This window comes from Vombatus ursinus, unplaced genomic scaffold, assembly GCF_900497805.2.
Source record: "Vombatus ursinus unplaced genomic scaffold, bare-nosed wombat genome assembly UNPS02014799.1, whole genome shotgun sequence".
Taxonomy (NCBI): domain Eukaryota; kingdom Metazoa; phylum Chordata; class Mammalia; order Diprotodontia; family Vombatidae; genus Vombatus; species Vombatus ursinus.
This window is the reverse complement of record NW_020954577.1, coordinates 11,685,386-11,708,706: the sequence shown is the minus strand read 5'-3', so window position 1 is coordinate 11,708,706 and position 23,321 is coordinate 11,685,386. Positions and strand designations below refer to the sequence as shown.

At 41.5% G+C, this 23,321-nt stretch overlaps 1 protein-coding gene across 1 annotated transcript in view; it reads left to right on the top strand.

The window, feature by feature from the left end:
* ITGB8 (integrin subunit beta 8) overlaps nt 1-23,321 on the top strand; it is a 105,926-nt gene that overhangs the window by 28,786 nt on the left and 53,819 nt on the right. Inside the window, exon 3 of the mRNA XM_027872041.1 lies at nt 13,017-13,191. Coding sequence (XP_027727842.1) covers nt 13,017-13,191 — 175 coding nt within the window. The remainder of the gene's footprint in view (nt 1-13,016; nt 13,192-23,321) is intronic.

The following is a 23,321-nucleotide window of genomic DNA, read 5'->3' as shown; positions in this document are numbered from 1 at the left end:
CACACACACACACACATACACACGTGAAGCTGTTCTGTAAGTTATCACAAGAGGTTGCAATCTGAGTGATGGAGCAGTATGCAGAGATAGTAATTGTGCCACGAGAATTGTATTTCTGTCTTCTTCCAAAAATCAACTCATTACAAATAGCAGAACGTTGAGGCCTACACCCAACAAGAAATCCCCAAGGAGTAAATTCTAATGGGGTCTTTTAGTGCTTAAGCTAGTGAAGCCATCATCTGTGGATGTTATTGGTAGCCCACAGATATAGACTGCCTAGATTTATTAAGCATGTTATTGCCTTGTGGAAACCCTCTGCTGATTTGGGTTTGCGTCTTTATTGATACATTCACAGTTTGATTTTAGGTTCTCATGAATGGCTGCTAGAGCTCTGGGAGTGGGGCTTTGGGAGGAAAAGGAGTAAAACATCACATGACTCCAAAATCAGAGTTCTGGAGCTTTTTAGGGACATGGTCCCCTTGGGCAGTATGGTGGTAAAGCTTATGGACCTTTTCTTAGAATCAGGCTTTAAATGAATAAAATAAAATACATGGGATTACAAAAGAAATTATATTGAAATACAGTTATATTTTTTAATATACAAAAGTTCATAAGCTCCAGGTTAAGAATCCCTGCTTTAGAGTATCTCAAGCAATTTGCAAAGAGTGGAGGGCTTCTGACAGACAGGCAGCAGGTCATAGTGAAGAGAGAGCACTGAGTCATAGGACCTTGGGACCTGGGCAGGGATCTAGCAGAGTCCTCTAACTTTTCAGATGAGGAAACTGAGTCACAGTGAGATGAAGTGATTTGTTCAAATCCCACAGGTAATAAATGGCTTTGCTGAGTCTAAGCCTCAGTCCTACAGCTTTGGATTTCACTCTCTCCCCACTATACCATGTTAAAACTCAGTTGCTTACTAGGACACAGGCAGGTCACAGAATCTCTCTGGGCCTCAGTTTCCTCCCATATCAGATGAAAAAAAAATCATACTTGTCCTACCTTTCTCACAAGACTGTATTAAGAAGAGTGCCTTCTAAACATTAAAGGGCTATAGAAATGTGGGCTGTCTCCAATTCATGCCATCTATACTCTGGCCTTCTACCAGAGCCTAAATTTCCACCCTTGGAGTCCTGAGCTCTGAGATGTGAGACAGTGCCTGCCCTCAAGGATCGTACAATCTAATGGGAGGAAGGAGGAAGGCAAGGGGGGATGGGGGGACTTCAGGGGTACCTGACTTATTCCATGAAGTTGAAACAAGGCGGGGCATTAGATTCAGAGTAGAAGGAATTGGAGTCTGGTTGCTGCCTTCTATAAAGCAAGGCATTGGAGGAGTCCAACCATCATCCCTCCAATCAGAGGGGAAAGGAGGCTAAGGGACGTGGTGTCAGTCAAGGCTTGAGTTAGCAGCATGGTGGTGAGATCAGAGGTGATAAACTTATCCTGGGAGAGACATCTTGCTCTGGAACTGGAACCAGGCAGATCAGCAGATGCCAAACCACCACAGGGCTGCCCCCCATTTCTAAAACCCTGCTCCCTGATACAGCATTCACCTCTACAGGGGGTGATCCTGTCCCACAGTGGCTCCTATTTGCATGGTCCACAGGAGGGGGACATAAGAGTTGGCAGAAGTGAAGCCAGGTCTATAAAACTGTCCCTCCTTCCTAGACCTGACTCCCCAACCTCCCTTTTCATTATCAATAGATTCCCCTCTTCTTTCACAGATACCCCCCTTCCACATGAGGCTGTTCTCTATGCCATTTCCACTCCAGTAGATGCCATTGGGAGCAGGAACTGCTGGGTTTTGTCCTTCTTTTCCCAATGCCTGGCATAGTACCCTGTATGTAGTAAGTGCTGAATTCATGTTGAATTTTCAAGTTAAATCAGAGGTAAGGGCAACAGTGAAAACTTGGTTGGTAGTGTCCCAAACCAGATACAGCTATCTTACCAAATGCATGAGATATTTCTAAGATGGGAGGAACATAGATGTAAACCTGCAAAGAACTTCAGGTGCTAGCTAGTTCAACCTCTGCATTTTACAGATGAAGAAACTGAGGCCCAGACAGGGTCACATGACTCACAAGGGTCAAAGGAAAAATTTGAACCTGATTTTGAGGCCAATTCTCTATCCATTGTACCACTCTTCCTCTCAGGTTACCATGTCTGTTCTATTCCAACCATCTTATTTAATAGGTTAGGAAAACGAGGCCCAAGAGAGGAAGTGATTTACCCGAGGTCACACCCATAGGACATATCAAATCTGAGATTCCAACAGCTTCTCCCACTCAAAATCCAGGGCTTTTTCAAGTATTCCGGATTCTAATGAATCCAATGTCTTTTGCCTCCTGGGCTAGTGCTTTAATAATATTCCCGGATAGCTGTTATACTTGCCAGGAGGTCATCAGCTGTGGCTGTGGTATGTTTTAGCCAGCGTGGTTTGGAGTTAGACTGAAAACTCAATACAAATTCCAGTTCTCAGCCAAATTTCTTCCTAGCCAGCTATGAGGGCTATAGAAATGGCAGAGATGGAACTAGGGCAGGGCCACATATGCTGGCACGGTGTGACAGCAGTGGAGAAATGGAGGGGAAGCTCTGTCCCTCACAGATGAGAGTGAGACAGTCTTATTTGAATATCTCTGAAGCCTATGGACCTGGCACATGTGATTTTCAAACATTAGTTTAAAACACAAGGATACAATAACAGGTTTAAAAAGATATTCCAGCTGTGGAACATGGAAATCATGCGAAAATATGTTTACCTTGCTTCTCCACTCCCTATTGATTCCCTTGTCCTCCCTCTGGGAGGGCTCTCTTTGCTTGTGGAATAATTCTAATTGGCAAAGATAGGGATGCTATTAAAATAACTTTATGAGATGCCCTTTTGTTCTGTTCTCCACATTTCTGCCTTTCCTATTTGGCCCAATTCCAAATTGTGTCTGGAGAGACTCTCAGAGGGCAATGAGATAGCACGTGTTGTCTGCAGAGTTAAAATGTAAGCTCCTTGAAGGTAGGGATTATTTCAGTTTTGCCACTGTGTCCCCAGTATCTAACAATACACCTGATGGATAGAGATAAGGATAAGTATTGACCCTCTGATGTCACTGATGTAAGTGACTCCCAGATGAAGAAACTCTCTCTACTGGTGCATATAGGTACCTTCTCTTCAGTGTGGAGGTTTAGTGCCCAGAGCACTAAGAGCTGAAGTGACCTGCCCAGCATCCCCAGCCAATACATTTCAAAGTCAGCACTTCAACTCAGGTCTTCTTGGCTTTCAGTCCAGCTGTCTATCCGCTGCCTTGAACTGTATCGTCATAAATGCTTGGCGATTTATTGATTGAATGGTGCATTCAAAGCTCAGCTCTGGTACCCCCTTCTATAGGAAGCCCTTTATGACCCCCAGAGCTGTGAGTGTTTCTTCCCTCCTGAGTCCTTATCTCATCACCTATCTCTTTACATTGTGGTTCCCAAACAGAATGTCAGTTTTTGGAGGTCAGGGGCTGGTTTTTTCCTTCTTCTTGACTTTGCATTCCCAGCACCTGGCATAGTGTCCCACACTTAGGAGGTGCTTAATCAATACTTATTAAATGGAGTTATTAAAACTATGAAAGGCAGCACGTAAGTGCAGTGTTTGCTGGATTAGATGTTTTCCTTAATGATGGTTTGCTGGTGGTTATTTAGCAAGTATCTGAAGGAAAGTAAGACTGTGGCTTCTTGTCACCAAGCATCTGCTTGTAAACTTCCAAATTCAGGTGGTCATGGTTACTGTAGCCTGAGTACCTCTGTTTTTGACTGAAATTCCCCATTTCCATTCAGATGTTTCATGGTATGTAGACCTGGCCTTGAGTTCTTTCCTCCCCAGTCACCCCACCTCATCTGGTTTGGTTTATTTGTTGTTGTTGTTGTTTTTTCTAACTTAGACAATGCCTCGTTGGGACATCTGATGCCAGATTATTTTGTTTACAAATCATGTGAAATTCCTCAGAGAAAAATGCTGTGGAGATTAACATTTACCATATGTCCTGCATCTCTCCGGCAAGCCCCAGGCTAGGTGGAGTTCTCTCAGAGAATAGGGAATATTGAGATTGCACTCAGATTGGATCCCTTGGACACACCAGTGGCTGCTATGACATTGCACAATTCTGCAGCTCTGTGTGGGGAACCCCCTGAAGAGCCCCAAAATAAAGGGGGGGATGAATGGTAGGCAGTGCTCACTCTGCATAATCTCTCTATTCCTGTCACATGGAGAGTGATGAGAAGGGAAAGAGGAAAACACTAAAATGACAGAACTCTGTTTAAGATCAGCTGATGTCCAGCATCACCTGTAAAATGTGAAATATTCTGCTCTCAAATGGGGAAGATCTCATTTATTTGATTCTTTCTGAATTGGCTCGACTTGTTTTTGTTTGGTGGTGGTGGTTGTGGTTATTCTGGTGGTGGTTATTGTGGTGGTGGTGAAAATTCCCACTATAAACACTAATGTAGAGAGGTGATGTGCTGTGGTGGGTAGAGTGCTGCTGTTCTAGAGCCCAGAAGGTCTGTACTCAAATCCTGGCTCTGATGCTTATGAGCTTTAGGACCCTGGACAAATGTCTCAGCTTCTTTTTCCAAGAATCAAGAGGTGATTGGCTGGAGGCTATGTTCCACTCTGGTCAAATGAAAGCAACTGTATTAGAGTATTTTTTTCTTTCCAGTTCTGAGCATCCTATTTAAGGAAGGACAAGAATAAGTTTGAGGACAACCAAAAGTAGTGGAGCCAGGATGGCATTGGGTCTCAAGTTCATGCCTTCTGAGGAATGGTTAAAGGAACAGGGCTGTTTAGCCTAGGAAGAGAAAACTATGGGGGCAGGAAGAGTCATGATATTTTCACATATTTGAAAGACTCTCTTGTTGAAAAAGAATGAAATGTATGTTTGTCCCCAGGGCACGGGGGTCCTAGGAGGCACGGGGAGAAGCTTACGCTTAATATTAGGAAAAACCTCTTAACATTTAGGGCTGTCTCTAATCAGAGTAAACTGCTTCAGAAGTTACTGAGTTCCCTTTCATTGGAGCTATTTAGGCAAGTGAGTATGACATCAGAATTGTCCAGCATGTGGACAATTTTCTTTCTTGCTTTTCCAGGTAGGGAAGTGGTCTCAGAAGTCAAGTCACCTAACCCTTGGGTGCTTAAGGGGTTTGCCCAAAGTCATTCAGGCAGTAACATCAAAGGCAAGATGGGGACTTGTCGTCTTCTGGAGCCAGGGGCCTTTGCGTCTTGTACCAGATAAGAGTAGGTGGTTATGGAGATGGCTTCTGTCTTTGGAAATTTGTGATTCTGTGAAGATATGGAGCCCTAGGGAACTTGACTGAGGAATGTGGGTTGCATTTTGCACTGGAGCAAAGAATTTCTGAAATCACAGACTCTGGATTTACTTGGAGGAAAACTATTTATTGACATTTCTATAAAAAGCTAGCTTCTCTTACTTCCAAAGATCTGTCATTTCTTACATGTGAGGACAAGCACTCCAGGGTCCACCTTTTTCTGTGCCTTAGTAGGTGATTTTGTCAATTGCTAAGGCTAAAAATAAACTGATTTTCCTGGTGGTTAACCTTCTGATGGTGAGTTGGCTACCCTCCTCTCTTTGCTAGGCTGGTTCTCAGATAACAGTCAGAGGTCGGGACTCAAAGGTTTTTCAACTTGGAAATTTAACCCAAGCCTGAGGCAAATGTAGTAATAATAATTCATATTTCTAGGGTCTTTGGTAGTGATGATGATGATGATGATGATATTTATATAGTGCCTACTATGTGCCAGGCACTTTACAAGCATCATCTCATTTGATCTTCAGAACAACCCTGGGAGGTAAGTGTCCCCATTTTACAGTTGAGGAAACTGAGGCAGGAGTTAAAATGACTTGCCTAAGGTTGCACAGCTAGTAAGTGTCTGAGGCTAGATTTGAACTCAGGTCTTCCTGACTGTAGGTCCATCCGTCTCTCCACTGTACCATCTAGCTGCCTTTGAGAGCAGCGAGGTAGGTAGGTCCTGCCCCCAGTGAGCATACCTACAACCTAATGGGGAGGACCTTGCATTGAAGAAGTGGGGACCTATGGATGCAGATGCTGGTGAATCTGCTCTTAGTTGGTTTTGTGGAACTTTTAAAAAGAAATTCTTTGCGCTAAGGGAAAGTTCACTGGATAGGAGAGGAGTATATGTGAATGAGATGTACCTGAGGAAGAGTTAAAAAAAACAAAGAATAGTGAGACTACAACAATAGTGAGAACACAATATAAAGGTGATACAAGGGAATTGATAACAATAATAGTAATAACAATAAACAAAAATAATAACAATAGCTAGCAGTTATCTAGTGCCTACTGTGTGCCAGGCACTGTGGTAAATGCTTTACAATTATTGTGTTATTTGATCTTCACAATGATCCTGGAGGGAGGGGCTCTTACTATCCACATTCATCTCTCGTTTCTATAGCACTGTACAGTTTCTAAGCACTTTTCTTGCAATGGTCCCAGGAAGTGGACAGTACAAGGATTATTATATCCATTTTACAGGTGAATAAACTGAGAGGTAAAATTTGCTTACCTATGATCACACAGCTCATGTCTGAAGCAGGATTCAAATCCCAATCTCCTTGGCTGAAGTCCCTGTACTCTAGCTACCATTCCACCTAACATCATAACTAAAAAGAGATCAAAACAAGAACCACGGGAAAATCTGATGCCATCTGGGTCTCTTTGATCTGAAATCATCAGGGAAGACATCACAAAGGAGGTGGCGCCTGAATTAGACCTTGAAGAAACACCAGAATTGAGAGAGAGAGAAGAGGAGAGAGGGAACAGAAGAATGAGCTTCAAGAATGCATCGAAACTATAGAAGAAAGGACAGGATCAGGGGCAGTTAGTTGTAGCAAAGTAAAAATAGATAATGGGTGAAGGGAAAGCATGTGAAACACACTGGGAAACAAAGTTTGCAGCTTTAAATGACAATCAATCAGTTATTCTATAAGCATTTATTAAGCACCTACTATATGCCAGGTCCTGTGCCAACCTCTGGGGATAAAAAGAAAAAGCAAAATCAGTCCCTCCTCTCAAGGAACTCATGCTCTAATGGGACAGAGGACCTGAACATGAATAGGTAAATATGGGTTGACGAAAGGTCATTTTAGAGGGGACAGTCTAAGGACTGGTTTTGCTTCATCCTCTATTTAATCAGGAGCCTCTGATGATGATTAGCAGGGGATGAAGATGGCAAGGCTTGTATATTAGGAGGATTATTTTGGTAGTGTTGTGGAGGGCAGAGCCTGGAGGCAAGGAGGACAATTAGGAGACTATTGTAGTAGTTTTTTGTGATGAGGATCTGTTCTACAGTGGTGATGTGGGAGTGAAAAGGGGAAGTGGGGGTCAGAGACAGTGAGGAGAGAAAATTGGCAAGCCTTGGCACCTGATTGTTGCAGTGGGAAGGAGGGGAAGGAAGGATAAAGTATACAAGACTGAAGTTTCAGCCTTGAATGACTGGGAAAATAGAAATGGAAGCAAGAGAAATAGGGAAATGGGGTGGAGAGGAAGGATATTTGGGGGGGGGGATGATGAGTTATTTTTCATAGATCAGGGTTAAACTGCTGGCAGGAGGTATCCAGGAGGGAGATGGAAATGAAGAACTTTAGCCAGGGCAGAAATCTGGGCTAAGCACACAGAGCAATCTAAATCAAAGCAATCATTGACCCCATGGGAAAAGATGAGATCACCGAGAGAGAGAAGGTAGAAAGAGAAGAGGCAAATGCAGGCCAGTGACTTGGGGGGGGGGGTGAAAGTCTCAGAGAATTAGAGGAGATTCTGGACAAGCGGTCAGACAGATTGGAGGAGAACCAGGGGAGAGTAATGGCTCAGACACCAAAGTGGGAGAGAGACCAGAAGGAGGAAAGTGTCCAGTGCTGCAGGAGGGGAGGCTGAGGATTTGATAAAGACTTGTAGTTTACCTGGAGACATCTCCAGTTGGCCAGTTCGCTTAGTACCAATATCAAGGGAAAATACCTGTTTCAATCCATCTTTTTTTTTTTTTACTTCTCTTGATGCTCAAAGTCAGTGACGTGCATTTGACAAGAACCACTCCATTGCTCTTCAGCTGCAAGTGAATAGTTCCTGTCCCAAACCACAAGGTTTCTAGTGCCCCAATGATGGTGACATCCGATGCCTACCACAGCCTGGAGAGTCCTCAGCTGAGATATAAAGCCAGGGCTTCCAGTGCCCTCCATAATTACTTCAGGGCCCTTAAGATCATCCCTCCAGAGCTAGAAGGGACCTCACAGATTATCTACTCAGCTTCTCACTTGACAGGGGAGGAAACTGAGGTCTGTAGAGTTGAAATGACTCACCTAAGGTCACACAAGTAGAAAAGAGCAAAGCTAGGATTTGAACCTAGGTTTTTTGACTCAAAGTGTAATGTACTTTCTACTCCATGCCGTTGGAACTGGGGGAAAAATATGTGAAGCTTAGAAAGTTGTTTTATTTGTTGATTTGCTTGTTTTTTTTCCAAGAGGAAGATGTGTGTTGGGGGTGGGGGAGGAGGTAGTGTCGCATTTGATTGTAGTTCTGGGCCCAAATTATCTTGATGATTTGTTCATGTGTTTCAAATTCCTTAGGTGTTTGGCTGTCTGCCATACTTTGGCATTCTGTCCCACTTTAGGATGGCTGATCCAGCCCGGGCCTTCGACAGTATAGTTGGATGTGATATGATTAATAATAAGGGGGATTTTCTGAGGCAGTGTCTATCCTCAGGCACTTATGAGTTATCAGGTCTGATGATGGTGACAAGGAATAAAATAATAACAATAATAGGAATTATTACAACTGGCATTTATGTAGTTCTTTAAAACTTGCAAAGCAATATGTAGATATACACACAATACGTACGTGTGGGTGTATATACAGATACACAGCCTCTATATACATATACATATACATATACATATGTCATCATAGGGTCATGGATTTAGAACAGCAAGGAACCTTAAAGCAATCTAATGAAATCACTTTGTAAGAATACTTTGAGAACTGGCCACCACTCTGGGTCTTGTAATTTAGAGGGACAAGGATTCCTTTCGGCTCTGTGAGTGATTTCCCTGACAACCTTTGACCAAGAAAGTGGACTCAAGTTATGCTTAGGAGCTTTGACATAGATGAACAAAGAGTCATTCCCCAATTAAGAAATAATTAAAGGACATTAACAAACAGTTCTCATGGGAAGAGAGCCTAAGCAATTTGTAGCCATATGAAAGAATACTGCAAATCATTAATTCCTAGAGAAATGTTAGTGAAAGTAACTCTCAGGTGTTACCTCATACCCATTGGATTAGCCAAGTTGACAAAAATGGAAGATGATAAATATTTCAAGGGCTGTAGGGGAAAGAAGCACCTTAACGCACTGATGATGGAGCAGTGAGGAGGTTCAGCCATTCTATAAAGCAATTTGGAACTTTGTCCCAAAAGTCATATTTAGTGTGCATTTCTTTGTCCTAGCAACAACCTCTATTAGGCCTATGTCCCAAAGAGATCAAAGAGAGAGGAAAAGGATTCAGATATATGAAAAATATTTATATCAGCTCTTTTTATAGAGGCAAAGAATTTGAAATTAAGGATGCGCACATCCATTGAGGAATTGCTGGACAAATTATTGTAAATGAATGCAATGAAATACTATTGTACCGTAAGAAATAAAGAAGACAATTTCAGGGGAACTCAGGAAGGCTCATAATGAAATTATGAGAACAAAATTGTAAAAACAAAAATTTGAAAGACTTAAGAACTCTTATCAATGCAATGATAAGTCATGATTACAGAGGACTGAGGATGAAGTTTGCCCCACCTCCCGATGGAAAGAAGTGATGGACTCAAGATGCAGCGTGAGATACTCATTCTTGGACCTGGCCAATAATGGAGTTTGCTTTGTTTGACTATGACAACTTGTTATAATTTGTTTTGGTTTCCTGTTCATTTTTCTTCTTTTTTTTTCCAGTGGAAAGAAGGTAGGAAAAAAATAAATGCTTTATAAATGAAAAAAATAAAACTTAATACAAAAATAAATGAATAAGAAAAATGTTTTAAAGTAAAATATTTGGACAAACATTTTTAATGGTGTATGACAGAACAGACTGGAAGAATTAGCTCAGAAGCATCAACAGTGGGTAGGATTCCTCAGCTACACTCAGACTTAATGGGCTAAGCTGGAGATGAGGGATGGCATGAGGGCAATGGGTAAAGAGAAAAAGAAGATAGAAGGAAGGGAAAGAGACTGAGTTGGCCATTAGCTGTCTGCAGGAACCTTGGGCAAAGAATTGGACTAAAGTGCCCATTGTAAGGAGCTCTTTGAAGCCTGAGAAAAGTTCCAAAATGTCTATTTATTTTGCCAACTTTCCCTCATCATGGCTATCCAATAATAAACACTGGCATATTCTCTTCTCACTTCTTTTATCCAAGTGTTTCTTTGATTGTGGATTTGTCTTACAGAGAGAGAACCCCAGAGCCAGACATAAAGGCTTGAGTTGCATACTTAGGCAGAGAAAAGGGGAATAGGGGAAGTCAAGGTTTAGCTGGAACACATAGGATTTAAATTGGAGGAGAGAGCCAAACCTTTTTTCTGACTGTCCACCTCTTAAACCATTCACACCTATGCTACTTTTCATTTTATATGGGGAAACTGAGGTACAGGAGGTTAAGTAATTTGGCCAGAGTTCCACCAGTTACTAGTAAGTCATCAAAGTAGACTTCATACCCATAACCATTAACTCCAAATCCAATGCTCCTTTTGGCACTGTAGCCTGCTCATTTGAGCCTCATCCCAATGCTACAGGGTGGGCACAATAGGCATTTTATCCCCATTTTGCAAATGAGGTAACTGAGACCAGGAAATTGAGTTCAAGAATTTAAGAGAGCTTCATTTCAGAAATGCAACTTGGGCTGATAGCTAAGGTGGTGGACTTTCAACAAGACTTGCATGCAGACCCAGCATGGTGCACTCATTGGCCCTGGGCTCTGCTTATGACTCTTTCAACTTCTTTCTTCACCATGCCACAGCAACCTTAGCTCCCTACACGGTGAACCTTCACTTACTCTGCTACAGACTTCTCACCCTCCAAAATCACTCCCCTGTGGTGGCACCTTCCTCTGATTGGTTGGATCCTCTAGAACCCGCCACTTCAAGTGTCCAGGCCAGCCATATTCATTTCTTCACTCCTTTTGGACTCTACTTCCAACTATCTGGATTTCTCTGTCACTCTCCACTTCCCCTCCCCTCCTGCTGTTCAGCTCCTTTTTCTGAATTGTCTTCCCTTTTTACAGAATGTAAGCTCCTTGAGACCAGGGACTTGTCTTTCATTTTGCTTGTATTTGTATTCCCAGCACAGTGCCTGACACATCGTTACTCCAGGGTCCAGCTCTCTGAAACTGTCCATGGGGTTTTCTTGGCAAAGATACTGGAGTGGTTTGCCATTTCCTTCTCCAGCAGATTAAGGCAAAAAGAGGTTGAGTGACTTGCCCAGAGTCACACAGCTAGGATATATCAGAGCCTAGATTTGAATTTAGGTTTTCCTGATTCCAGGCCTAGCACTCTATCCACTAAGCCACCTAACTGCCTCTGAGGCAAACAGAGGTTAAGTGATTTGCCCAAGGTCACACATCTGTTAAGTGTCTGAGGCCGGATTTGAACTCACATGTTCCTGAGTGACTCGTAAAAAGTGCTTAATAAATGCTTGGCAATTGACTTTCGGTTCTTCATCTATATAAAAGGGGTAATGATATCTGTAATGTCAGCTTTGCATACTTCTCATAAGGCCCAGATGTGATTATAGAGATAAGAGATATCTACCCCTATGTCTATGTGTATATATGTGTCATGTATATAATATATGTATATCCAAATATGAATATATAGAGAATTTTCCTCTACAAGTCCCTGAGTAGGGGTGACCTCTTTCTTTCTCTCTCTCTCTCTCTTTCTCTCTCTCTCACTGGATAGATAGATAAAATAAAGCATATACACTAGTATATATATTTATATATTCTTCATGCACATAATATATATGTATGCTTGCATACACATATGTATGTATCACTTTATAACTTTAAAGTGCTAAATAAATGTCAACTATCATTATCGTTATTATTTATATTATTTATGTGTGTAAACACTTCAGGCCTCTAATCTTAAAGCTAGATGGCACCTTAGACCTCATATAGTCTTACCCATTATTTCATGTGTGAAGAAACAAATTTGCAGAGAGATGAGAATGAGCCAAGACCCAGAGCTAATTGGATAGACCTAGAATTGAGTCCTCCTGACTCTAAGCTCACTGGGCTTTGCCCTGCATCTTGCTGCCTCTTACTTTTTCAGCTTGGATTGGTGCCTGCTTTCTGATAGAGTATTCTAACACCACGATCTATAATAAATGACCAGTTGGCTTCTCTGCAAATTCAGTTTCATATTTGGAATGAACAAATGTTCCACTCTGGTTACATTTCTTTCCCCAGGCCATTATTCAGGAAGCATTAACAAGGCAATTTTCTACTGTGATTAGTTAACAGCATTTGCTATACCTAGTACTGCTTCTTACAAATATAGCTTATTCAGAATGTTCCAATTCAATTAAACTTAGTAAGTATTCCTTGTTCTTTCATTTTGTACCTAATTCTTGATTTACCTTCTTTTCAAAAATTTGGAAATGACCATTAATATAACCACCATTTATGATGGGTTGGCCATTTTTTCTTGACCATGTATGCCTATTGTGGGTTCCTTATAGAATGTAATCTCAATGAGGACAGAGACTCTTTCATTTTTGTCAAAGTGTCTGGCACAATGTTTGTTGAACTGAATTGGATAGAATTAAATTAAACTAAATTAAATTCTCTGGCCATTTGTATGTCCCCAGGTGTTATACATCTTGATCCCATTTCTGGGAACACTAATCTGGATTTCTTTGAGTCAAACAGATGTTGCATGCCTTCAAACCACCAGTACTTTTGCTTCTTAACAGGACTTCATGGCTGGAGCAGCAGCAAGTGAACGTTGTGACATGGTTTCCAACTTAGTAAGCAAAGGCTGCTTGTCCGATTTTATAGAATCCCCTTCGGTCGGTGTGACGATACCCACTGGAAGTGAAGTGAACACTCAAGTCAGCCCTGGGGAGGTACTCATCCAACTGCGACCAGGTTTGCTGATTTAAACTGTTCCTCTGACTGTATTCATTGGAAGCTCCCTGAAGTTTGATATTAATTCAGTGGTGAGGAGAAATGGCCTCTAATCCAGGCTCTGCCAGTAATTGGCTGTGTGACCTTGGGCAAGTTAATTCACCTCTCTGGTCTGCACTGTACTCACATGTGACCAGATTGAAGTAGCCCTGGTCCCCTCCGGTTCTAACATTCTCAGTCATCGTAGTGGATTTGATAGCAGCCAATGGGGGATAGGAACGGGAGAATGCCTGTCTGTACCCCTGAAGGAGCTTACATTCTAGTTGGATAGGGAAACAGCATACACATGAATGATTATGGAGAAGGAGAGTCCCAATATACTACATGCCAAGTTGGGATCAGGGATTGTTGTGGGTGTGGTTGGGGAGGCTTCGGCTGACACCTGGGAACCACCTATTGCATTCAGCAAACATTCATTAGGAGGCTACTCTACACTCAGCTCTATGGTAGGTGCTAGGGAGGTAAAGCTCAAAACCGAACAGTCCCAGCCCTGAGGGGTCTTACCTTCTATCAGGCAAAAACAATGGGTAGGCAGAGAAGTAAATACAAAATATTCGGAAAGTAAATGCAAAGTAATTCTGGGTGACAAAGTGCACTTTGAAGTCCATGTGAATGTTCCTTCCACAGTCAGGGAGCATATGGAAAGAGGTGCACTTGGAGGAAGACAAAGTCAAATCTTGTCTCAGATATGTATGAATTTTGTGACCCTAGGATGTTACTTTGCCTTGCCTATATGTGTGTTTATGTTTATACATGTCATGTATAATATTATACACACACATACACACACACGTCTTGCCTGTGTGTGGGGGGGGGTAAGGGTAGAGGTGTGTACTTTACAGGGACATAGGTCAATGTTAAGCTTGACTCCATTCATTCATCTGCATTAAATTCTTTGTGAGTGTGGTTATGGATGTATATATGTGTTCTATTCTCTTTTGACTCTTTTGACTTTTGAGTTCAGATAAAAGAGAGGCTGAAAAGCCAGCTGTTTCCCCACCTTCTCTTCTTTGGTTGTATGATCTTCCACTTTAGCACCCTGAATATGTGGGAAAATTTCCCCATACTGTACCTTCCTCTTCTTCTCTAATTTATTCCTTTCCCCCTCTCTTTCATTTCTTCTTTTAAAAGCCTAACAAAATCACTCCTATAACTTTGCCCTTAAGAGCTTTCAGGACTTTAGGGCTCTTAGGGAACATCTACTTCTTCTCCCCCCATTAGAATGCAAAATTTCAATCTGTGTAGTCCCTTCTAATTATTCAAATATATTAACCCTTTTTATGTTTCTCTTGATGCCTGTATTTGCATTTTAAGTTTCTTCTCAGTGCTGGTCTTTTTTTTTTAATTATAAATGCTTGGAAGTCCTTCGTTTTATCAGCAACTCATTTTATCCTCTGTAGGACTGTACTCATTTCTTCTGGGTTAGTGGTCGTTAATTGCAGATGTGTGTGTTTGTGTGTGTGTGTGTGTAATTTGTCTTTTGGAATATCATATTCCAATCTCTTCTCTCCTCTGTAATGGTTGCTTCTAGATGTTGTGTGATCTGGACTGTGGATCCTTAGTACTTGATCTCTTTCTTTATACATGCTTCTAACTTTTTTCCCTCTTTAACCTAGAAGCTGTGAATTTTGGTTATTGTATTCCTGGGAATTTTCTTTTTTTTTTTTAAGAAAGAGAATGATGGATTCTTCATATTTTTACTTTGCTCTTTGGTTCTAATAGATTTATGACATATGGTATACAGACTCTTTTTGTGATCACATCTTTCAGGTCATCCTATAATTATCCACATTAGTTGTTTTGACATGAGGAACCTTGTATTTTATTCTTTTTTTTTTAGTCTTTTGGCTTTATTTGACTATTTCTTATTTCATGAAATTATTAATTGGTATTTGAGTCATTCTCACCTTTTAGGCATTTGTTATTTGGCTAAGTACCTCATATACTAAATTATTAATTCTTCCAAATCTTTACCCTGGTGCTTTCATTTCTTCTCTATTTCTATCTTTTGAAGTTGAATTTGATTTATAATATGAATTTTTAACTCTTGCTTGATTTCTTCCAGGAATTCTGTTTTCCCTTGTGACCAACTTATGTTTTTCTCTGAGGCTCTGCTTATAGATAATTTGGGGTTGTTCTCTTGTCAGTTCATGTCTTTGGTGTCTCTGCACATTAATAACTCTTTATAATGGGTATCTTTTTTGTTTACTGACTCTTCTAGCCTTAATTCCTGAATTGAGACTTTGTGTAGAGGCTAGACTTTGTGTATTTATGGAATGTCTGGGCCTTATTTGATATTGATCTGTATTCTTTAGTTTTCTCTGGCAGGTTTCTCTGGGTATTGAGTGCCACATTCTTCAAGAATATTAGGGGGACCTCAAACCAGGCAACTACAAACTTTCAACACAGCCTACATGGTCTAATATAGGGCAAAGCATGATCTCTCCCTTCCCTCTCTTAGCTTTGTAGTCTCTGAGTCCTAGGTCGTGGATCTGGGTGATACACCTACAAGCTCACCCTAGTTTGGAGCTCCAGTTGACAGCTGCTGATTCCAATCCCTTTTAGCTCTCTGGAAAGCTCTCTAAGTTCAGAGCAAAAGAACTGCTGGCTCACCCTTAGTGTGAGCTCACTACCCTAGTTACTCAGCTGTTGGCCCTAGCTTGGGTCTGTGGACTGAATCTGAGGTGCTGTTCTAAGGTCTGAATGACATAACTGCAGGTTTACTCTTGTCCCTGCTCCCTGCTCTATTAGGGATTCCATTCCTTGCCCTGGTATTCATCTGCAGGTTCCAGTCTTGGTCTGCATTAGGTCAGAGCAGCATAATTGTCTTCTGTTCATCCTGACCATGACCTCTCCTTCTCATGATACACAGGCACAGGGCTCAGCCCAGTCCTGGTGCTGCCAGGGTCCTCTTAGGCCTTCCTAGCTGGAACTCCTGCTCAGTGCCTGCAGGCCTCTGGCTGTTTCCCTATGCTGGCCTGGGTTGGAAGAATGATCCATTGTGGTTTCCTGATCACTCTTTACTCTTATATTCTTCCTCAATTTTTGTTTAAATAGTTGTGGAAGAGAACTGGACTGGATTACTCCTTGTTTTTCCTACACCATCTTTGCCCATCTTCATTCTTCTATTTCTCCCAGTCCTATCTTATTACACACACACACACACACACACACACACACACACACACACACACACACCATCTAATATCCTTCATATCCTCACATCCTTCCTAATTATTTCCCCTTCACCTTAAGACCAGGAGAATTCTTGTAGCACCTCAAATCTCTTGATAAATTGGTTCCTTTGAAAATAAATTTCCTCAGGCATGCCTTAGCCACCTGAATTATGACTCAGTGGCAATTTCTAGATCAAGGGTTCTTAACCTGGAGTACATAGACCCCCAAGGATTTTCTGTGAATAGATTTCAGGGAGTCTATGAACTTGAAGGGGAAAAAAATACATCTTCATTTTCATTAACTACTCCTAAAATTTAACATTAACCTCAGTTGTTTCAAAACATGATTCTGTTAAGGGGCATCACGCTTTTCACCAGATTGCCAAGGGGGGCGTGCCACAGAAAACATTAAGACCTCTGGAGCTATATTCTACTCACAGAAATTCATCTTCTCAACCATCTTCTTTTCTTTTGTATCTAGACTTTCAGCAGTTTGCCTCCCCAGCATTCTTATCTGTTACCTCTTCTATCCAGTGACAGTGGCCTCCTGGCTGTTCCACAAACAAGTCACTCCATCTCTGGGCTCTGGGCACTGTCTCTGACTGTCCTCATGCTTGGACTGCTCTCCCTTCTCTGCTTCAACCACTGACCTCCATGGACTCCTTTAAATCCCAACTAAAATTTCATCTTCTACAGGGAGCCTTCTTCACCCCTTCTTAATCCCAGTGCCTTCCCTCTATTAATTATTTCCTGTTTATTGTGTATATATCATGTTTGTATATATTTGTTTGCTTGCTGTCACTCCCATTAGATTGTGAGCTCCTTGAGGGCAGGGACTATCTTTGCCTCTTTTTGGGTCTCCAGCACTTAGCACAGTACCTGACACATAGTAGGCAGTTAATAAGTGCTTATTGATTGATTGACCTTATCTGCTCCTCTAGGGCTCTAACAAGTAGACTGATTATCCTGACAATTAGATTATAGAGGTCATTTATTGCCAGACCATATGCTAATCTCCACCAACACACGTAGGATCTCTTTTTTCATTTGTCTAATCTAAAGTAGAGAAATCATAGGATAGAGGAAAAGTTATTGGTCTTAACCTCTGGATGACCCATGTCCAAATCCCACCTTTGACATGTACTGGTTATTACTATACACGGTGCCTCAAGCAACTCTCTAAGATTTGTCTACTAAATCACAGCCATGGGTTCCACCCTGCTGTGCAATCTGCATCAGCATAGAGATTTACCACTCCAGGAAGTCCCCCGTAGTTACAAAATTACAGATCCATTCACTTCTAATCACAGACTTCTTTGACTCTTAGGCAGCATCATTAGGCAGACCTGAGTCTCCCATCAAGCCTCACCCATGGAGCCACCTGCTCCTTGAGGCTTTTTTTTTCCTGAAGTTCCCAGTCTCAGACAACGTTAACATAAAACAGCTGCTCATCACTCATCACAACTGGATTATATTTGGCTTCCTTTGGCCCCAGACAGACTGGGAATAACAGGGATGTGGCCAAATCCCCACATGAATTTGGGAAAGTATTGATTTCATTTCTCAACCCTGCCTCCTGGCGCTTCCAAATTTTCCCCCTCATCCATCACAGCTTTCCTAACCTGTGTCCTTTTTCCCTTAGAGCTTTGTTGGTTGACAGCTTCAATGTTCTGATAAGCTAACATTCTCCCAAGTGTTCATGTATTAAAAACAAGAGTTGATTGGTGATGATGGCTGAATAGTCTCTAGATATACCCCCATAGGAAGCAGGCTATTTTGACTTCCTAGAAATATTATAGTAGGTTTGTCCATGTGTCATCATGGATGCTCATTGCTCAGTATAATAGAATGGAAAGAATAAAGGCTTTTGAGAGAGAGGTTTTGAATCCTGGTTCTGTGACATAAGTGAGCAAATCACCTCCCCTCTCTTGGTATCAGTTTCCTCATCTATAAAATGAAGGAACTGGACTAGATGAGGTCTAAGATCCCTTTCAACTCTGAACCCTAGGATTCTGTGACTCAAGAGCAGAAGATTTTATTCAGTGTATCTGTTGACCATGAGACCATGGTCAACATGAGAAGGTCTTGCCTAAATCCACTCAGGCATGCCTGAATGCGTTCCTCCACACTAATGGGGAGGCCTTTGTCCAAAGGACTGATCTCATTGCTGGGCTTTTCATGACATGGGTCAGGCTGGGGGTTTAGGCATGGTAAGTGTACTGGGGCAGGTGAGTTTATCATCACCCTTTGTATCAAGTCATGAAGTAGTCACCTCATTTGCCCATCTTACACGTGCTGGTTGTAGCCGTCTTCTTTCTTGACTTTCTGTCAAGTCGACCTTCTAAAACTTAAGGAACTCCTGCTATTGAATCTACATGAACTTCATCTAATACACTGAGTATTTTTCATCTCTTCCTGGGATAGTTTCTATCTACATGCACTTTTTAGTGTTCAGAGGATCTCAGATCATGGAATCACAGATGAGTTGGAAGGAACTCTAGGATCTTCAAGTTCCATCCCTTCCTCATTTTACATATGGGAAAACTGAGGCACAGAAAAGTTAAGAAATTGTCCAAGTGTTCTCACCTTAAGACTGTCCCAATCCTTTTCTTTGTTCCTTCCTATCCTTGTTGCTTTTGTATAGAGTTAGATTACCTCCACCTCCTAATCCTGGCTTCCTGTTACTTTCTGCACAATCCAGGTCGCCTCCTACCAAGAAGTGGTTTTAAAAACTCAAATGTTATTTTGGTTTAGGAATTAAATTACTTAATGAAGATGAGTTCATAGTGTTCAAAATATGAATTATTTATGTTAAAGTATAAATTAAATTACATATGTAAATGCGTAGTCATGTAAGGCACCCAGTGCTGTCCTTATATTAACATGACAACTCTCAAAAGGGAGAGAGAAAAAAAAAAACTCAAAGGGACAGATTATCTAGAGATGTCAAAAATATGTGTCTATTATTTGCCCCCAAACAAACATGTCATCAACATCACCCTTGATCTTCTGGACTTTGAGTTTAGCGATTCAAATCTTTAGTCCCCATTTTATTTGTTGAGTGCATCTTTTATTTAGTGTAATAAGTATCGGATGTAGAGATATTGGAGGTCTGTCTAGTGGATGCCCTGAATTCTGTCTAGTGGATGCCCAGAGCTCCCTACAGGGCTGGACAGAATATACAAGATCCCTTAAGCTTGGTGTGGTGCCATAGCCTCGTTCTCACTGGAGGGAGGTTGCAGGTATTGATTGTGGTCCTACGTGCAAATTCTTTTCCCTCTTCTGTGAATCTGGCATAATGATACATTACAAAACACACTGTATATTGCATCAGGGGACCTGGGTTCAAATCCTGTCATATGCCACTTAGATAAGTCACTTCACCTGTGTTGTTCTTATTTTCCTCAACTATAGACGAAGAGGTTGCATGAGCTTCTCTGGATGGTCCTGCCCAGGTCAAAATCAATTATCCTAAAATCTGGATGATTTCAGTTTTGGAAGGGACCCCAGGCTGGCTGAGAATCCTCTCTACATCATACCCCGTAAATGGTCATCCAGCTTTGTCTAAAGATCAGTAGGGCCAGAGGACCGCTACTTCCATGGTACAGGCAATCCCCCTGCTCTGGTTAGGTGCTAGTTCTTGGCCTTTTTCTTGACATGAAACTTGAACTTGAATCTTGGTCATTTCTTTCCATTGCTCCTAGTTCTGCCTTCAGAGGCCAAAGGGCCTGGTACCTTTTCCAGTGACATCCCTTCAGCTATCATGCCTCCCTCGCGTCTTCATTTTTGCTGGCTAAATATCCCTTCCTCTTTCAAATGATCCTTCTGGGATCTAAGCTTGAGACCTTTCACCATCCTGGCCCCCTTTTTCTTTTCTTTCATTAGTCAAATGTGACTTTGGCATACCCCTACTCTTGTGGTTATTAAAGCAGAGCCATCACATTCCCTTTTCTCATCTTCCCTACATGTGTGACCTTAGACAAGCCAATTAACTACCTAGGCCTCAGTCCCTTCATCTATAATGTTTGAATAGATTGGATTTTTTTTATATTGAGTGTCTTTATCTCACCAGGCTGGAAGTGAAGCTTCTACTCATGGGACCAGTATTACTGATGATCAGCCCAGCTTTCACTTGTTCTATTATTTCCAACCTGGGCTGGTTCAGTCCTCTTTTAGGCAGGCCCTTTATCCCCTGAGGTTTACCATATTGGTGCAGGATTTATTCTGGACACCCAATTGAAGTCCCTTTTGAAGCTCAGAACTCCCTAGCTTGAGTATTCCATCAGCCTCAACCTCCCCAGCAGCCAGGGTTAGAGGCTTGCACCAGCACACCCAACTAGATCAGGAATTCTTCACCTTTTGTGTATCATGGCTCCCTTGGGCAGTCTGGTTAAGCCTATTGATCCTTGAAACTCAGTCTCTGATCCCTAGAGAACACTGACTTGCATTGGCTCTCCCTTCTCACATTCTTTCATGCCTCTGTCTCAAATATTGTTGTGGTGGTGGTGGTTTTGAAGGTGATCTATGCATCTAAATCATGAAGCTGGAGTTAGATCTTAGACTAGCCTAGATTAGAGGTCATAGAATTTAATGCCACCCCCTTTCTTTGCAGTTCAGGAAACTGAGACTAGGAAAAGTTAAATGGTTTGCCCAGGACACAATAAATAGAAAAGTAACAGAGCTAGGATTTAAATCTAGGTCTTCTGCCTCCAGACTCAATGTTTTCTTCCCATGAAACCACAGTATTTTTAAATAAGAAGGAATGAAATAGATTAGAAAGTGGGTAAAGGGTAGATGACAGTGGATTTTTCCCTTCAGTTCTACCAATCGTCCAACTTTATATCTATTCCTGCTAGAATATTTTTAGAATATTATGGATCAACTATACTCAAACTTAGAATTAATTACTTAATTGTTGTTTATATGAAGAACTTCACCAACAGGGGAAAATGTGCAGCAGCTATTATCTCAGCTGCCATGACTTTTAAGAGGATCTGCCACAAAAAATTGAGCCAAAAGCCTAAGGAGCTGCCTCACAGGTCATTGGCCCCTTCTCCTTAGGACTCTGAGACAAAGTGGAGGATACCTCGCCAGGTCCATTTTAGTGAAAATTCTCCAACAAGTAGAGAGGTTGGGTAAGGTGACTTTGGGGATCCCTATGACTCTGAGATTCTGTGATTCAGCTTGGGATCTCTCAAAGGTTTTACCTAAAGAAAAGGACATCTTTGGGGTGAGCATTCTGTATGTGAATGTTACATTTTAGAATTATGCCCATTCCTCTTCCCTAACTTCCAAATGGTACCACCATTGCCCAGCACAGTAACATGCTCATAGGAGATATTTAACACGTCTGTTGAAGTGATTATATTTTACTAGGATTCTAATGTTAAAATGGTGTCACTCAGAGTTCAAGAAAGAGGGAAAGTATCCTGGCCAAGATCCAGGAGAATTGAATGATATATTAAATATACACATGCACACATATGAGTATATAATAAAGTTCATCTAGATTTTGGAAATATAACCAAATGTTGATTAGGAGAATCAAGTCCATGCAACTTGGAAACACATTCTATGAAGAGGAAACAATGGAGTCATCTTTAGTTTTTTATGTCCTCTTCCTGTGATTGAAAAAGGCACCAGAAAAGTCAGTGAAGACACCTTTCTACCTGATCCCTCAACCCCCTTCAGACTCAGAAAGGCTCAGCTCTGGAAGTAACTGAAATTAATTGTTTTATAGAGATGAAGAGATCAGCTAGCTTATGAGAGTTTTTATCTATATATCTTGTTGAAGATCCTGGATCACGACTGAACAGAAGTAAAATGTTCAGTGATCAGAGTCTCAGAGATAGGAAGGATCGGTCTCAATGTCATCAATTTCAATCCAGACATGAACAGGCATACCCTCCGAAGCATACTTGATGAGAGGTCATCCTGAATCTCCTCGAAGACTCCAGGAAGCTTTCCCATTTCACTCTGGGGCAGAGCTAACTTGACAAAGGATAGAAGCCTTAGAACTGAGAGTACCTTAGCAGTCACTTCTAGGAAGCACTGATGAACTAGATCAAGCCACTCATTCATGCTATAGCCCCAACTAGCCATTTGTATGTGTAACCTAGGGGAACTCAAAGGGCATCTTTGGTCTGCTATCACATCACACATATCACAAAACTTGTAGTTTTCAAAAGGAGAAAAATCAGAGCAGAAGTTTACTGGAACTTTATGACTTTTTTCAGTCATTCAATTGATAAGGATTTATTAAGCCCCTATTTTGTTTCAGAAACCATGAATAGGAATGAGGGCTAGGGATAGGAATTGGACTGGTTATTTCACTGCTATATGGAATTCCCAGATAAGAAAATTCCTTATACCAATACAGGTTGGTCCCTTCTCTACAACTTATAGTCCTAGACAGTTTGAGAGTACATAGTCAAAATAACAATAACAACAGAGAGAAGGAGGAGGAGGAGGAAGAGGAAACAGAGAGAGAGAGAGGGAGAGGGAGAAATAGAGGGAGAAGGAGAGGGAGAGGGAGATTTTATGTTATCTTATTTGATCCTCACAACAGTCCTGTGAAGTAGGTCCTATTATTATTTCCCTTTTGTAGTTGAGGAAAGTGAGGCCCCAAAGACTTTATGCAGCTTGCCTTGTGGATCACACAGCAAATAAGAGTCCAAGGGAAGATTTGAATGTGGGTTGTTACAGCTTCAAGTGCAGCCAATCTTAGGCTTTTGTCAGCAAATACTTCCTAACAACTGGAGCTGTCCAAACACAGAATGGGCTGCCTCCAGAGGTGATGGTCTTCTTGTCATTAAAGGTCTTCAAGTTGGGGTTAGATAATCAGTTGTCAGAGATGTGACAGTGGGGTTTCCTTTCAATATTTGATAGCCACAGAAGTCCCTTCAAACTCTCAAA